This window comes from Sarcophilus harrisii, chromosome 6 (genome assembly GCF_902635505.1).
Source record: "Sarcophilus harrisii chromosome 6, mSarHar1.11, whole genome shotgun sequence".
Lineage (NCBI taxonomy): Eukaryota > Metazoa > Chordata > Mammalia > Dasyuromorphia > Dasyuridae > Sarcophilus > Sarcophilus harrisii.
The window spans coordinates 237,854,836-237,871,837 of NC_045431.1; the positions used below are offsets into that span (position 1 = coordinate 237,854,836).

Genomic DNA, 17,002 nt, shown 5'->3' on the forward strand with positions numbered 1-17,002 from the left:
AAACTGAATGGATGCCCATCAGTTGGAGAATGGCTGAATAAATTGTGGTATATGAATATTATGGAATATTATTGTTCTGTAAGAAATGACCAACAGGATGATTTCAGAAAGGCCTGGAGAGACTTACACGAACTGATGCTGAGTGAAATGAGCAGGACCAGGAGATCATTATATACTTCTACAATACTAGATGATGACCAGTTCTGAGGGACCAGGCCATCCTCAGCAACGAGATCAACCAAATCATTTCCAATGGAGCAGTAATAAACTCAACCAGCTACGCCCAGAGAAAGAACTCTGGGAGATGACTAGAAACCATTACATTGAATTCCCAGTCCCTATATTTATGCCCACCTGCATTTTTGATTTCCTTCACAAGCTAATTGTACAATATTTCAGAGTCTGATTCTTTTTATACAGCAAAATAATGCTTTGGTCATGTATACTTATTGTGTATCTAATTTATATTTTAATATATTTAACATCTACTGGTCATCCTGCCATCTGGGGGAGGGGGTGGGGGGTAAGAGGTGAAAAATTGGAACAAGAAGTTTGGCAATTTTTAACGCTGTAAAGTTACCCATGCATATAACCTGTAAATAAAAGGCTATTAAATTAAAAAAAAAAAAAAAGATCTGAAGCCAGGACCTTCCAACCCCTTGGTCAGGGCTATGGCCACTGCTCCACAGGTGTTGGTGGGTGAGGGATGAAGCAGGACCTCGGAATTCCCCACCCACCTGCCCAGTGTGTCTAGGTCACTGTGTTGGAAAGCAGTCACGTGACTCTGTACAGACCAGATCAAGTACCCAAGGAACCAAATCCAAAACATCCATTGCCAAGGGGTTCCAAAAATTTATTCTGAGTATTTAATTAACAGCAACAACAACAAAAAATTCTACCTATGAAGTGTCCTAGACAAAGGGGGATAAAATAAATTGAGTATAAAACCCTGCCCAGTCCTAGGGAAGCTTGAACAATAAGGAAAAAAAAAGTGGGGGGGAGGGGAAACCAGACACATGGGTGCCTGCTGGGAGGAGGATTGTCCCAAAGGACCGAGGCGTTTCTACAAGGGTCTCCTGGAGATTCTGTACACCTCGCTGCTCACGCCCACTCTCACTGGTCCACAGCGCCGAGACTCCCAAGTGGCTCGTCTTCCTCGGCCACGCCGGGCCGGCACAGCTGACCACGAGAGCGGCCCACACGCACTGGGCAGCCACCGATGTCTTTGGTAGGGACACAGACTCCTCTCTGTAGTTCGGTTTTAATCAAGTCAGCCCATGGACGCGTGGGCCAAAGAAGCATCCCTCCCCAGAGGGTGAAACTGCAAGGGGCAGTTTGTGTTGAGCATCCGGGGAGGTGACTGCCCCGTGGGGCTGAAAAGTGACTGAGGTGACAGCCTTGCACACTCACACTCACTCACACACACACACACACACACACACACTCTCTCTCTCTCACACACACACACACACACACACACACACACACACACACACACTTGTGCCCTCAACAGGCTGCAGTGGTGACCGCCCAGCAGTCTTCTCCAGCAGCTGCTGGTCCATGGAGAGCTTCGGGTTATGAGACATCGGCCCTGTCAGGTGACATCTCGGAAGCCGAGAAGAATGGGACTCCCCAAGGTCTGGAGGTGGACGAGCAGCTGGGGGCGGGGGAGGGTCACCTAGAGGAACCACCTAATTCTAAAGGAACCGAGAGGAGCTTGTGGGGCTCCTGGAGTCGGGATTGCTGGGAAGATGGGGGAGAGAATGAAAACTCACAAATCCTCCACACTGGAGCCTCCATTCTTGGCCACCGTGGGCTTCTTCTGATGGAAGGAGGAGACTCTCTGAAAGTCAGTCTACAAAGTCTCACTCACGGCAAGAGGCTCGAGAGGCTGCTCCCAGTCGGAAGCCCTCAAGCCCCGTTCTTTCCCAAGTCCTCCTTCCTCCAGGGAGCTGGAGGCCCCCAGGAAGCCGCTCACTGGCTCTGCCCACATGCAGATACAGGGCTCCCCCAGCACCTCCGTCTCGGGCAGGGCCCCACATCCCAAGGCCTCGTGCACAATCTGCTGCACGAGGACAAAAGGGCCTCGGCGTGGCTTCTTGTAAGAACCATTCGATTTGGCAAAAAAGAAAAGGCCTTAAATGCTCCAACACCATCACCCAAGTCCTTCAAGGAAACATGATTACGATATATTAGCAAATTCTGAGGATTAAACATTCTTAAGAGCATCAGCAAAAGTATTAAATATGAAAGCGGATGTATCTTCCCCTCGCGGTCCTTCCCGAGGCGTGACTCTGTAGTGTAGAAATCAGGCTCGCAGACTACTACGGCATTAAGGCATCCGTGAGAGACCGTCCCGGCTACTGCCTCAGCTCCACGTAGTTGGCCGGGAAGAGCCCGTAGCGGCCCTTGCACACGCCCCTCCACCAACCGTCATCGATCATTTCAATGTTGGTGATGATGTCATCGGGATCAAAGGAAATTTCGTCGTCTCCAGCTAAAAAGGAGAAATCGACAGAGAAACAAATGAAAGCTGTGTCTCTGTGGCGACCCTTCCCGACCAAGCCACCATTGGGAGCCAAATTTAATCTTCTTGAGGGCAGGGGCCCCTTTGGTCTTTGGATGCCCAGTGCCCCCAGACAGAAGGTGACAACTCAGAAACCACTGAACCAGCTCTTTTTGGGATGGCAAGAAACTGGAAACTGAGGGGCTGCCCATCGAGCAGGGAATGGCCAAATAAGCTATGGTATGTGTATGTTATATTGTTCTATAGGAAATGATGAGCAGACTGATTTCAGAGAAGCCTGGAGAGACTGACAGGAATTGACACTGAGTGAACCAGGAGAACATTGTACTCGGCAACAGCAAGATAAGGTGATGACAGACTTGGCTTTTCTCAGCAACACAGTGATCCATGACATCCCAATGGCAAAGCATGGTGGGGAGGGTTCCCTCGCAGGACTTCCACCGTGAATCATGTTTCAAGGCAGGGCTGAGCTAAATAAATCTACTTCTCAGATTACCACTCAATCACACCAATCGGGGCAGCCATCAGAAAGACTGAGCCCAATGTCCAAATTGAGAAGTGATCACATGGTCAGAACCATCAGGTCCTCAAGACCCAACCAGGAAATCCAAGAGAAGAAAAAAAATCACATTGAGCCACTTTTCCAGCCCTGGTGAGTATAGGGAAACAGGGAGAGTTTTGAATACTAAAGATGGGGTATGACCAGGAGAACAGCAAGGGAAGCATTCCTGTGCTCAGGGACCGAACAAGGATGCATTGGGGCCAGAGGAAGTGCCAGACAGACCCCAAGATACAGGGATCTAATGAGGGTGCAGGAATAGGTGCCAAAGAGTAACTGTTATCCTCTATTCAGATCCAGGTGATTCAGACCCCAAGAAAGTAAGGTCTCAATTCTAGCTTTTAACCCATTTGGAAGCCTGCAGTGGAATGATGAGATCAGGAATCCCAGACCAAAGAGAAGCCTATAGTTTTGTCACTCTGAGTCAGCCGAGTTGCTCAGCTGAATTATAGTAGCCAAGTCCAATAGTATCTAGTTTGGGTCAGATCTAGACCCAGGTCAGGATGAAAGGGACAGTGCTCCCACTTTGCTCTACTTTAGACCCGTTGGGAGCACTGAAAGCTCACACATCCTCAGCCTGAGCTGTCACTGAAATGCTAGAATAAGACAACATTCGATATCCCAAGAGAGCGGCAACAGGACTAGTCCAGACCTTCCTCCAGAAGAGCACAGAGCTGGATCGCGCCACACATAATTAGAAAGCAAACTGAAAGAAGGAGTAAACACTAAAAAGATCCCATCACACAAAGCTCTTATGGCAACAGAGAAGTACAAGACACAATTCCAAAGGATGAGAATGATTCCCAAACATCTACAGCCAAAGCCTCAAAAAAAGGTAGAGTTTGGACACATATTTAACAAGAATTTCTAGAAGGTATTTTTAAAAGCTTAAAAAAAAACTAAGAATTTTTTTCAATAAATCAAATAAGAGCACTAGAGGAAAATTACAAAAAGAAGTAAGAGCTATGAAAGAAAGGACAGAAAGGGTATTAACAGCTTGGCACAAGCAAACCTTGCTCAAGCAATAAACTCAGTGAAAATTAGAATGGACAACATAAAAGCTAATGATTCCCTGAGACAACAAGAGATATTAAATGTATTCAAAGGAGTGGAAAAAATGGAAGAAAATGGAAGGTATTTCATAGTAAAAATAATTAACCTGGAAAACAAATCAAGGAGAAAAATTTTAAGAGTTATTGGACTCCTGGAGAATTGTGACCAAAAAAGGGTCTGGACAGCAAATCTTCAAAGAAAACAGCCTCTTAGAATCGGACTTTGTAGAACCAAAGGACAAAGAGGGAATTTTTGTTGCTCACTCACATCTGACTCTTTTTGACTTTGCTGTCCATGGGATTTTCTTGGCAAAGATACTGGAGTGGTTTGCCATTTCCTTCTCCAGTAGATTAAATAAAAGCTAAAGGGTCACACAACTAGTAAGTGCATATATGAGGCTAGATTTTAACTCGGATCTCCCTGACTACAGGCCCACTTCTCTAAAAATGGAAATAGAATCTATGGCTCAGTTCCTTAAAGAAATCCCAAAATGAAAACTCCCAGAATCATCATAGCCAAAATCCAGAGCTTCATGGTCAAAGAAAAAATAGTGAAGCAGTGGGGAAAAAACCTCAAATACCAAGGAGCCACAGTTGGGATGACATACAATTTAGCAGCCACCACCATAAAGGAGAAAAGAGCTTGGAATATAATATTCCAGAAGCAAAGGATGTTGGCTTATAGCTTAAAATAATAAACTTAGCAAAACCAAGTATAATCCTACAAAACAAAAATTAAATCTTCAGTGAAACATAAGATTTCCCAGCATTTTAATGAAAAGACCAGAGCTGCTTGGAAACTTTGACATGCAAACATTTCATTTATGTAGAAATATTAAAAAATAAAACATAAACAAAAACAATCATAAAGAACTAAAACCAGTGTGAACTATTTATATTCTGACATGAGGAGATACTGTTTTGTCTCCTCTCAACCCTATTATCATCAAGAATCACAAGAGTCCCATTGGATAGAGGGCATGAGAGTAGTTCTGTTATATTTTGATAATCTTTTAAAAGGAAGGGAAAGAAAGGGGAATACACTGGAGAAAGCAGGGGAGGTTAGGTAGACAACTATACAAAGAAGTGAGTCACAAGAGCGGCTGGCATTCGAACCCTGCTCTCACCTAGTCTGACAAAGGACCAAATGGATGCAGAAATATATTTTGCTCAACATAGAAATAAAAGGCAAAGGGAAGAATTAAAGGGAACATCAATTAAGGGAGAAATTAGTTGTAAGGAAACAACTCTGAAGATATACCAAAAAATTCATAGATCAGTGGAAGGTGGAAAAGAAGGTAGAAAAGTCTGAATAAAGTATGGGATATGAAGCCAACTGAATCCCATTGTGCTATAAGAAATGATCATTTCAGAGAAAGTTTGGAAGACTTGTATAAAACAGACAGAGAGAAATGAATAGAACTGGAAGGAAATGTACGTAAGAACAACAGCAACAGTCAAACAACTTTAAAAGACTTGGAAACTGATTGACAGAATGACCATCCATGATTCTAAAACAGGCTGCTCATCACCTGATACAGAGAGGACTCAGAATACAGTGTATGTGTGTATGTGTGTGTGTGTGAGAGAGAAAGAGAAAGAAAGAGAGAGAGAGAGAGAGAGAGAGAGAGAGTCAGTCACAAAATTCAATTTTGCAAATTGTGAATGTGTGTATATGCGTGTGTGCAAACCTATATACATGTATGTGCATGACATACACATATACATAGAGTACATAGAGGCACATGTGTTTATATACATGTACGCTGTATCATGTTTATCTTTTTCTCATAGATGTGGTCAATGCAGAAATTTATTTTGCTTGGCTATATATGTTTATAACAGAGCTTCTGTTTTTTTCTCTCATTTTCAATTGAGGATTAGAAAAGGAGGGAGAAAGGGTGGATTTTTGCTGATTGGTAATTTTTAATTTAAAAATAATGGAGTCATGAAGTTAATGGAAAAAAACCAAATTGACTCAGTTGGACAAGATGCCCCAAGCCCAGCCCAGCCTCTAAACACCATGTGGTTTGCTTACCGGCCTGATAATCATAGAGGGCAATGGCTGTGATCCCAAGGTCGTTTTCATATTCATCGTAAGTATTTTCCTCTAAAATCAACCCAAAAAGAATGTGATTAGTAACAGCTTCTAAATAAATCTAAGCTCTACGGTGAAGGAAAGGACGCAAATATAAACCACACGTCGATCCTCCACTCAGTTGCCAAAGTGATTTGCCCTAAGTATCTGGCTGACCACATTTCTCCCCACCACAAGTGCTTGCTCCCTCCTTGCACGGCACTGGGAAGCTTTGGGACTTGGCGTTCCAACCTTACTTTGCACTGTTCTCTCCCCCTACGTTCTAGCCCAGTTGGCCTCCCTCCTGTTCCTATCTCCCACTTCAGGGAGGTGCATCACCTGCCGCCCTCGATTCTTCTCTGGAACGCCCCCTCCCCTCCCCCCCTCCCTTCTTAGAATCCCCAACACCTGGTCCCATTTGGTGAGAAGGAGGCCTCATCTTAATTTTTTTACATTCTCTCTCTACATATCATTGGGCCACAGATGTACCAACAAAGCACCTCATGTCTAGATTTCTCCCTCCTTTTTCAGCAAGCCAGTCTCCAGCCTTGACCCCTCCAGTCCCCAGCCTCGATCCCTCCGACCCCCGGCCTCGACCCCTCCAGTCCCCGGCCTCGACCCCTCCAGTCCCCGGCCTCGACCCCTCCAGTCCCCGGCCTCAACCCCTCCAGTCCCCAGCCTTGACTCCTTTGGTCCCATCACGCACCCCCCTGCACCAGGCTGGGGCCTTGGCTCCATCCAGAGAAGCCTCCACAGGAGCCTGGCTGCAGCCTGGCCCAGGATGGGCCTTCCCCTGCACCCGCAGCCAGTTTTGGTCTCAAACATAGGTCTGAGAGCACTGGGCCCCTGGCACCCTCGGAGCAGAGCAACCACAGTAACAGAGGGTGCGTGATGGCTTTAGGCGACTGGCAGGGAAGCCCATCGAGATTGGAAAGTCTTGGGCAAGAAGGCCATGAGGAAGGGCACCAAGAGGCCTGGTGAACCCGCCGCCACTGTGGTCATGGGGACCTCGCACTGAAGTGGAGCGCTGAGAGAGCCCCCCTTTTGCACCTTCTTGATTGGGAGCCACGGAGTCGGCTGTCTCGTACACGGCCTCGGACTCCTGCGCCACTCCCCGCTGGCTCACTGCCTCCTGATAGTCTGACTGCACGGCCGTGTACTCGGACTCCTGCTCGGGCCCAGAATATGCCGTGCCATGGCCTTTGTACCCAGCTTCGGCCTCGTAAGACGCAGCATCCTGGGAAAAGTCAAAGAAAGTTCACCTGGCATCTTTCTCATGATCATCAGACACAGAATTTACAAGAACCTCGAGGTTTGCACGGCACGTAAAAAATATGAAGCTATTTTCTCCTTCCACAAGGTAAGTGCCATTATTAACATCCCCAGAAGCTGAGGCAGGCAGGTTAAATATCTTGGCCTGGGTCACAGCTAAGTACAGGTCAGTTAGAATCGGAACTCAGGTCTTCCTAATTGGTTATGGCTGGACTTCTTCAGACCAGGAGTCAAGCTGCTGCTGGCAGTGACAACCTGCAGACCTGGTGAGGAGGGAGAGAAGGCCTTGGGGGCATGGAGAGCCCCTCAGCCCATGGTGGGAGAAGACCTACATGCTCCCTCTGCTGAAAGGCAGCGCAGACACTGTCAAATAAAACCAGACAGCCTCCACTAACCCCCAAATGGCGTCATAGGGCATGGCCACCCAGCCTCACAGTGGAACTAAGTCCTTTAGCTTCCAGGCTTTCCACAAGGAACACAGAGAGCAAAACGTGCTCCCTGCAGGCTGGCCTCCCTAGACCGGGCCTAGCCACAGGCCTCTGCCCTGTGTCCGGATTTCTCCCCGGTGAGACTGTGGACTCTTCCATGGAAAAATAAATGTATCTGTTTTCTGTTCCTCCATCCTCCCCCATCTCCAATCCAAGCTGCACCAACCCCCACCTTACGCAGCCCCCTCAGCAGGAGGTGCCAGCACCACTTTGTACATGACCCTAACGCCCCGCCATTTATGGCTGTTTATCCTGCGGCTGTGTCCCTATGCAGCAGAATGTAAGTGTCCTGAGGGCAGGAGCCTCTTCCTTCTTCTGCCTCCCCAGCCCCCAGCACAACTCCTGAAAGGTTTCAGCACTTAATTAAGGTTTGGAGACTGGGCCTTTTTGACATCTTATGTCTATAGTCATGGTGACTCTCTGTGCCCCCATTCATTTGGGGTTTTCTTTGTAAAGACACCACTGGGGTGATTTGCCATTTCCTTCTCTAGCTCATTTTACAAATAGGAAAACTGAGGCAAACAGGTTAATTAACTTGCTCAGAGTCACAGAGCTAGTAAGTGTCTGAGGCTGGATTTGAACTCAGGAAGATGAGCCTTCCTGGCTCCAGGCCCAGTGCTCTGTGGCGCCCCCTAGAAATCTGGCTGGGACGTGGGCAGGTGCTCTGGGGGCCTGGGACAACTTAATTCCCTAGGATGGCACCGCAGACACACAGCCCCGCTGACCCCTGCACCCCTAAGGCTTGTTGTGGTGACCCTGGGGAAAGTAAGCAGGGAAATGGAGGCAGCAAAAAGGTTTCAAGCTGATGGTCTTGTTCGTTCGGGGGTGGGGGGTGGGGGGTGGGGTGAAAAGGGGGAGGGGAGCTTAGATTTCATCCCATCCAGCACCAGGCAAGCAGTCAGTCACAGCAGAGCTGGCAATCACAAGGGATCTGGAGATCACAGGAGAACTAGTGATCAACCACAGAAGGTCCGGCAATCACAGGAAAGCTAGTGAGCAATCACAAGGGATCTGGAGACCACAGGAGAGCTAGTGATCAACTACAGTGGGGGCAGCAATCACAGGAGAGCTAGTGAGCAATCATGGGGGGCTGGTGATCTTAGGAGAGCTGGTGAGCAATCATGGTGGATCGGCTCTCTAGCTCAGTCGAGCACTGACCTCATAGACGGGGCTGGAGGGCTGTCTCTGCTCCGCCGGCTGCTGTGGACTAGGAGGAGGAGACGGAGTTTGCTTCTTGATTCTGGCTTGCTCCTACAATTTAAAACAAGGGCTTCATCAGTTGGAGAATGGCTGAATAAATTGTAGTATATGAATATTATGGAATATTATTGTTCTGTAAGAAATGACCAACAGGATGATTTCAGAAAGGCCTGGAGAGACTTACACGAACTGATGCTGAGAAACGAGCAGGACCAGGAGATCATTATATACTTCAACAACAATACTAGATGATGACCAGTTCTGATGGATCAGGCCATCCTCAGCAACGAGATCAACCAAATCATTTCTAATGGAGCAGTAATGAACTGAAATAGCTATGCCCAGAAAAAGAACTCTGGGAGATGACTAAAAACCATTACATTGGAATTCCCAATCCCTATATTTATGCCCACCTGCATTTTTGATTTCCTTCACAAGCTAATTGTACAATATTTCAGAGTCTGATTCTTTTTGTACAGCAAAATAACGGTTTGGTCATGTATACTTATTGTGTATCTAAGTTATATTTTAATGTACTTAACATCTACTGGTCATCCTGCCATCTGGGGGAGGGGGTGGGGGGTAAGAGGTGAAAAATTGGAACAAGAGGTTTGGCAATTGTTAATGCTGTAAAGTTACCCATGCATATATCCTGTAAATAAAAGGCTATTAAAAAAAACAAAAAAACAAAAAAAACAAGGGCTTGTCAGAACCGTGGCCCCTCCCCTGGCAGTCCCAGCCGACCCCTCCACTGCTGCAGTTTCAGTCAGCCCCAGATGTAGACAGAGAAAAGCATCATGGGACGCAAGCTCACGGGGGACCAGAGGGGCGCACGTTCTTGGAAGAACTGATGTGAACCCTTTACCCTCTATGTAACAGCCTTCTGTACCTCCAAGCTCTGCATTCTGTCTGCTAAATTACTTGGCCCGCTTCTAAATCTAGGGGCTCCCTGCCTTCCCCAGGCCCTGCCCTGACCTCCAGCATCCTGCGGGCCTCCTCCTGCTCCTGCTTTTCCTTGGCCATCCTCTGGGCTCTCTCGGCCTCCGCCTTCCTCCGATCTTCTTGTTCCCTTTCTTTGGCCAGGTTCTCAAAGTTAGCACGGATGTTGCTCGTTTTGCTGTTCACTAGGGAGGCAAACAAAGTCAGTTTTTATTTTATCCCTTTTAGAGTGGAGATTTGGGGGGGCCCAGTACCTGGCAAATAGTTGGTGCTGCATAAATGCTTGTCAATCACCTAACCAGGAACAGACGGCCTCATGGACCAGGACACCCAAATGAGACAGTGGCCAAGGGAGAATCTGAAATTCTCGCCAGAAAAGCAACAGTTCTGGACCTGCTTTTGCCTCCAGGAAAGTCTTTCCTGCTGCAGGTCCATGCTTTTGAAAACCATGGCTTGCCACTGGATGGGTTTTAGGGGAATCCACTGAGCAAGGAGGCAGGCACGGGGAGGGGAGCGGCTCACCAGCTTCGACCGGCAGCGTCTTCTGGTAAACTGAGGAAACTTTGGAAACTTCTTCAAAGGTCGAGGCATTCTACCAAAAGAAAAGGGAAACATGGTTTCGGGTGGCTCTCTCTTATGTGAGGCGCAATATGACTTCTGCTTTATTTCTCACACTTTCAAAAAGCCACCAACACTCAGAAAGCAACGCATTCAATGCCCTACTGCTACAGTGTCCCACGTACGCAGGAGACGGGAGACATTAAGTAACCAGTGGAAAGAAGCCGATAGAGAGGAAATGGGAGACATTAAATAACCAATGGAAAGAAGCCGATAGAGAGGAGATGGGAGACATTAAGTAACCAGTGGAAAGAAGCCGATGAGAGGAAATGGGAGACATTAAATAACCAATGGAAAGAAACTGATAGAGAGGAGACGGGAGACATTAAGTAACCAGTGGAAAGAAACCGATAGAGAGGAGACAGGAGACATTAAGTAACCAATGGAAAGAAGCCGACAGAGAGGAGATGGGAGACATTAAGTAACCAATGGAAAAAAGCTGATATTCTCTCTGGGTCCCTTTGGTTCTGTCTGTGTCTCTCTCATGCTCTCTCTTTCAACATCCCACCTCCATATATTTGTACAGGCTGTGCCTCTGCCTAGAAGCCAATATCCCTCCTCATCCCCCACGACACAGGATCATCTTCAAGGCGAGACCTCCCCTCCACCATAGCCAAGAGCCGGTGCTCCCCCCCAGCCTGCTCCCACACCCTCCCACCAGGGCCCGTTGGGATCCAGCCTGTGTCCTTGGCCCCGATGATAAGCTCCTGAAGAGCAGGAACTGTTCCTGCTTGAATATCTCAATCCGGTACAAAAAGATATCCACAAATGGGGAGATGATCACAGAGCTAACGGGGAATGGGACGAGCGGGACGGTCAAATCTGCATTTCTTAAGTCTGCAAATTAATTTGTTCCCAGTGTTGCAGATGGATAAAAGAAACAGCCAGCTTTCCTTCTACCAGTTTCGAAAATGTAAATTTGTTCCAAGAAGTGGATGCGCTGGGGAACAACCTGACCTCGCAGATTTCGAGTTTGCTTATGGACAATTTCATCCTCGAGAAATAGCAAGAACCTAAAATCTGCTTCGCTTCCTAATAAGAAGCCACAAGCCTTCTGCAAGCTAACGACAGGTCTTTTCCAAGACAAAAGACCATATTTCCTGTGTCCCTTTGGGTGCCGGGGAACTACGGGTGGGGAAGGACGAGTCTGCACCAGATGCTCCATCCCCATCTCACGTCCTTGAGTTAAGCGCTAGCCAGGGCTGCTACATGGGGACCAATAGCACTTATTGTGGTAGTTCTGACGTGCATAAAACTATCAGGTCCCTATGTCTTTTGAACATGTCGCTGAGAAATTGAACACGACATCCCTTTTCCCCGAAACTCTGGCACTCAGCGCATAATTCTGCATAATAAGGTGTTCTTAGGGAACAATTGGGCCTTGTTATGGCAAAACTAACTACATGCTGTCAACGAATTAAAAAATGATACATCGTGAGGAACCTCAGGGAAGCCGACTTGCCCAGAGTCTCCTGAAGAGTAAAGTGTCTTATGCTGGGGTCTTCCACACCAGGCCACGTACTCTGTGCACTCTGGTGCCCCCTCATGGCCACAGGGCCTTCTAAAAAACGTGGCTCCTCAAGACCCAATCCAAGGAAAATCACAAAAGGTAAAGCACTTTAGAGCAGGGGCCCTAACCTTGGGCCTTGTTTTCTGAAATGCCTGATCGGTGAATCGCGATATACTTAGTCTCCTTAGTCACTGATGAGCATCATTCTGAGAAGGGCTTCCCCAGGCTTCCCCTGGGGAGGGGGAAGGCCACGGAGTCGGGGCCACAGTGAGAGACTACAAGCCCTAGTAGGCTAGATTGGGAGGCCACTGAGCCCAGGGACAAATGCTCTCTATTCCACAGGGGCCACAAGGTCATACTTACTTTATCCATCCGATCCTTCTGAACCCCATATTTTCCACCAAATCCTTTGGAATAATCTGAAAGGGGAACAAGAGCAGACTGGTGTCAGTGTGAAGGAGGGAGCGTTCTTTGGAGCAGGCACATGCATAGAGATGGATAAGATGGCAAAAGAAAGATGCAGGGGGCCACAAGGAAAACCAGGAAGAGAAGAGCCAATCAATGACCGAGGAAGTCGTTTTGTCCGTCCCTCCTCCAAACATTCGGTCCATAGGCGGGCGAGAAACAGAAAGAGACACGTACATGCTCTCCTCGTGCTGGGAACGGGAAGGAGGGGGAAGACCGGGGCCGGCGTGGTCGCCGGTGGAACCCAAGCGGAGGACGGGAAGGACAGGATGGGGTTCTTCCCCAGACACCACTTCATAGCACAGCCTCTCGCGCCCCAGCCCTCACGGCAGCTGGCTCGGGTCGGGTTTCCCATGGGTGCTCTAGTATCTGATGAGCATTAACAATAACCACGTTTAATGGCCTTTCTCGGGATGATCGTTAAGGAAGAAAAGGACCACGTGGAAATTCCGCTCACAGAATCACGCCACGGCAGGAGCACGGCTGCTTCCGAGGCAGACGTCCATGCAGAATTAGTCACCACACAGACCCAAGGCTTGAAATCATGCACTGGGTGAGACGGACACAAAGGCCCTTCCTTACCTCTCCTGGCCAGGCTGCGGGATTTCTACTAACAGCTAGTGAGAATGAGAGCTTAATATCTGCCCTGCAAAGTTAGGAAGTTACTGTTTTTCCAGCCGACTGTTCAGGGGCCGAGAGCTAAGTGCGAATCCCAACCGAAGGGGAGTCAGAGAGAACGCCGCACTCTCGGCCGATCGCCCACCACCAGGAAGGCTTTGAGCAGGGAGCGGCTTTTATTTCTAAGCTGGTTTTCACTTTTCTAGTCCCTTTAATATTCTAGTTCCTTGAAGGACAGGTAGGTTTCCTGTGCCCTGAACAGTAACACATTTATCTTCTTGTTCCTCCACAAACAACACAAACGGAACAAAAAGACACCACACGGAACATACAGAGCTCACCTCCCTTCCTCTACTCTATGGGTTGTTTTTTCAGATTTATTGGGGGATTAATCAGAGACCAGCCCTCAGCGGTCACCTCAGCTCTTGTGAAATGTGACCGCCAGCCTCCAGCGACACAATCTAACTCCGAGTGGGGCCGACTTTTAAATTCAATGATGGCACCTCTCGGATTTCCTGGGGGTTGTTGCCCCAGTTTGGGGTTTTCTCAGCAGCAATACTGGGGCAAAAGATTCCTCTTTTGGAAATTTTAGGTGGCCTGGAAGCTATATCAAAGAAAATTATTTTCCTTCCCCAATATCCTTGTTTTTCTCTTTTGTTTTTTCTTTTTCTTTTCTTCTCTGGCTCATTTTACAGATAAGGAAACTGAGGCACACAAGGCGGGTGCCCAGGGTCAGCCAGCTAGTGAGTGTCTGAGGCTAGAGGAATCTTCCTGACGCCACACCTAGCTGCCCATTTCCTGGGGGCACAGGATGCTTTCTTAGATGTATATTTATCTATATTTAAAAAAATGTTAACCTCCAGGACCTTGATTTCCAAAGGCCCTCAACTGACCACAATATCGTCCTGAGTGCAGCTGGGTGAATCGACCGTGGGAGAGCCTCTTTTCTGACCTCTGACCACGGCCAAGGTTCCAAGGTTCTTGGCTTGACCTGGCCAAGTCGAGGGTCTGTGAGTGCCTGTTGCCCCTTGGGGGTCTGAATAAGCCATCTTCCAGCCCCAGAGGGCGTGGAAGCAAAGAGGCTTCTGGGAAGCCCTCTGAGGCAGGTTTGCCCAAGGCTCCCCATGCTAAGAGAAGGAGCCCCTTCTTCTGTGGGCCCCGAGGGCCAGAGAGCCCTCCAAGGCGCTCTCTGGGCAAGGCTGTGCTATAAGTAGGTGCCTAGGAAGGTGAAGAGGAGGGAGCCCGAGGCCACGCAGCGACCGTGCCTTGTTGAGATTCGTGCTGTGCCAGTTTCTCCTTGTACTCAAACCCCACAGCAGATGGGTCCTGCCTCTCAGTCTGGACCCCGAATTTGCCTCCGAAACCACTCTTATAATCTGAAAATCCACACAAGACAGCGGAGAAAACAACCGAGAAAGGAAAACACATTTTTAGTTACAGAGACACAGACTGGGGACGGAGCCAGGGGTGGGGCTCAGAAAAAGCGAGACCCTCGGCTGTAAGTGCATCTTCGGGGGCAGGAGGAAGCAAGGGAAGGGAACAGGAAGGAAACAGTCCAAATCTACATGAGGAAACTGAGGCACAGGGAACGTTAATTTCCCCAAGGTTGTTTACAGGTGCCTTCATCGCTTCGTATTCCTCCCCAGTGAACACTTCTGTGTGTATGTGAAAGATTAAGACATATCTCACACATATAAAACACACATTTGAGTCGTGTATACAGGGATAAAATCGAACAAACATTCACTAAACATAAAGATTTCTCTTTTGGAAATTTTGGGAGGGCCCGGAAGCTATATCAAAGAACATTATTTTCCTTTCCCAACATCCTTGTTTTTCTGTTTTTTCTTTTTAGCTCTTTCTCTTTTTTTTTTTAAGCTGAGGCAATTGGGGTTAAGTGACTTGCCCAAGGGTCACAAAGCTAATAAGTGTTAAGTGTCTGAGAGGTCAGATTTGAACGCGGGTCCTCCTGACTTCAGGGCTGGTACTCTACAGACTGAGCCACTGTTTTGTTTAAGGAAAAAAAAGACTTCTTTCCCTAACCCTTCCAGCTAGGAAACAGGATTATGTCCTTCCCTGAAAACTGGGAAAAGTTAGGGAGGCCAAAGCAGCCTTTTTCTTTCTCCCTTGCTCTGTAGCAGACTCCAGGCAGAGAAGCTGCCCGGGCCCCTTTCCCACCAGAACAAGAGGCTGACCCCTGTGCAAGCTGCTGACCCTCAGGCGCGGGCGAGCTGCTGACCCCTGCGCAAGCCGAGCTTCCTCGGGGAGCCAGGAAGCAAAGGAGAGCTCCAAACAAGCAAAACCGAGAGGGCCCTTAAATCCCAACCGCACCAATGAAGCAGAAGTGGCCCATGGGGAAAGGCTTTCTTTGGCCCGTGAGAGCAGGGAAAGGAGGCGGCTGTACCTTTTTGGGATTCGTGGAGCTGCACTTTCTCCTGGTGGTCCCAGCCCAAGGCACACTTGTCTTGTCTGTCTCTCTGCACACCAAACTTGCCTCCAAACCCTTTCACATAGTCTACACACATAATAAAAGGCCACAAGGATCACGGGAGGAACTGGAGAAGGGGCAAAAGACAAGAGACCACACCGCAGGGATGGAAAGTAAACTGTGGGCACGACCCTTCCCCCCCCCCCTTCCCACCCAGCTGTCCTGGGAAAAGCTTCCTGTGCTGGAGTGAGCCTCCTCTGGGAGAAAGGAACAAATCCCCTCCGGCCAACGCCATTCACAGGTCAGAGCGACACACACAAGAGCCTACAGAGGAGACGCTCTGGTCCATGCGACTCTCCACACCGTGTTAAGCCCAGGGGCTCACCATCCAAAGGACGTACACATGCTGCGCACTCTCAACACGAGGCTGGCAAGGGGGGGCTACTATAGGGGGCAACCAGAGCAGGGAAGGCAGGGGGAGCCGGGTTTATACTGAACCCTATTTCGGGTTCGGAGGGTTTTTTTAAAAGCCACAAACTGGCCCAAGGGCTCACTACGTGAGGGTCAGACAGCTGAGAACGGAAGAGAAAACTGAGGAAACCTTTCTGGGACTCATGCTTTTCTGTTTTGCCCTGGTATTCAAAGCCGACGGCGCTTTTGTCCACGTTGTCCTTATCGACACCGTATTTGCCACCAAAACCGCGGGAATAATCTAAGGAAAAAAGAGGAAAAAAAAGGGTCATTTATGGCAGTTAATCCAGTCACTCAAACCTTCTGGCTTAAAGCGGATCATGAGACACCATGGGAACCAATAAGCCCCCAAAGGGCAGAGGGTCATGAGGAGAGCCAGCTGCCCATCGACACCAAGGGTAATGGCTGTGATCACGCCCAATGACCTGACGAGAGCAGGAAGCAACATGGAGACTCATACGAAGATGAGGAACAATCTGGTTCCATCTTTCCACCCAAATCTTGTGAAATCTTTCAAGAACTGTCACCAGTCTCTAAGAATCATGGTGAGCCATCGCAGGGAGAGGAAAAAGGACCAGGGCTGCCCTGCTCCCCTGCTGCTTGTGCCCTCCCCCCAACCACTTTGCATGTATTTAAATGTTTTATGTATATGTACATATACACACACACACGTACACACTAGATAAGTAATAATTGTTCAATTCACTCGTGCTGTATTTTTAATATATCCGGGTCATCTGCGCCATTAGAAAGTCAGCTCCTTGTGAGCAGGGGTTCT

General features: G+C 48.3%; 1 protein-coding gene across 5 annotated transcripts in view; it reads right to left on the reverse strand.

The window, feature by feature from the left end:
* Nucleotides 1-828: 828 nt before the first annotated feature.
* Nucleotides 829-17,002, reverse strand: part of CTTN (cortactin) — a 44,535-nt gene continuing 28,361 nt past the window's right edge. For 4 of the 5 annotated variants that reach the window (XM_031943489.1, XM_031943485.1, XM_031943486.1 and 1 more), the window contains 10 exons: nt 16,355-16,465; nt 15,730-15,840; nt 14,591-14,701; nt 12,606-12,661; nt 10,637-10,706; nt 10,151-10,299; nt 9,134-9,226; nt 7,266-7,452; nt 6,177-6,248; nt 829-2,497 (listed from right to left, as the gene is read on the reverse strand). In XM_031943489.1, the coding sequence (XP_031799349.1) occupies nt 2,361-2,497; nt 6,177-6,248; nt 7,266-7,452; nt 9,134-9,226; nt 10,151-10,299; nt 10,637-10,706; nt 12,606-12,661; nt 14,591-14,701; nt 15,730-15,840; nt 16,355-16,465 (1,097 nt within the window). In that variant the 3' untranslated portion in view covers nt 829-2,360. The remainder of the gene's footprint in view (nt 2,498-6,176; nt 6,249-7,265; nt 7,453-9,133; nt 9,227-10,150; nt 10,300-10,636; nt 10,707-12,605; nt 12,662-14,590; nt 14,702-15,729; nt 15,841-16,354; nt 16,466-17,002) is intronic. The other variant, XM_031943488.1, reaches the window with a different exon arrangement.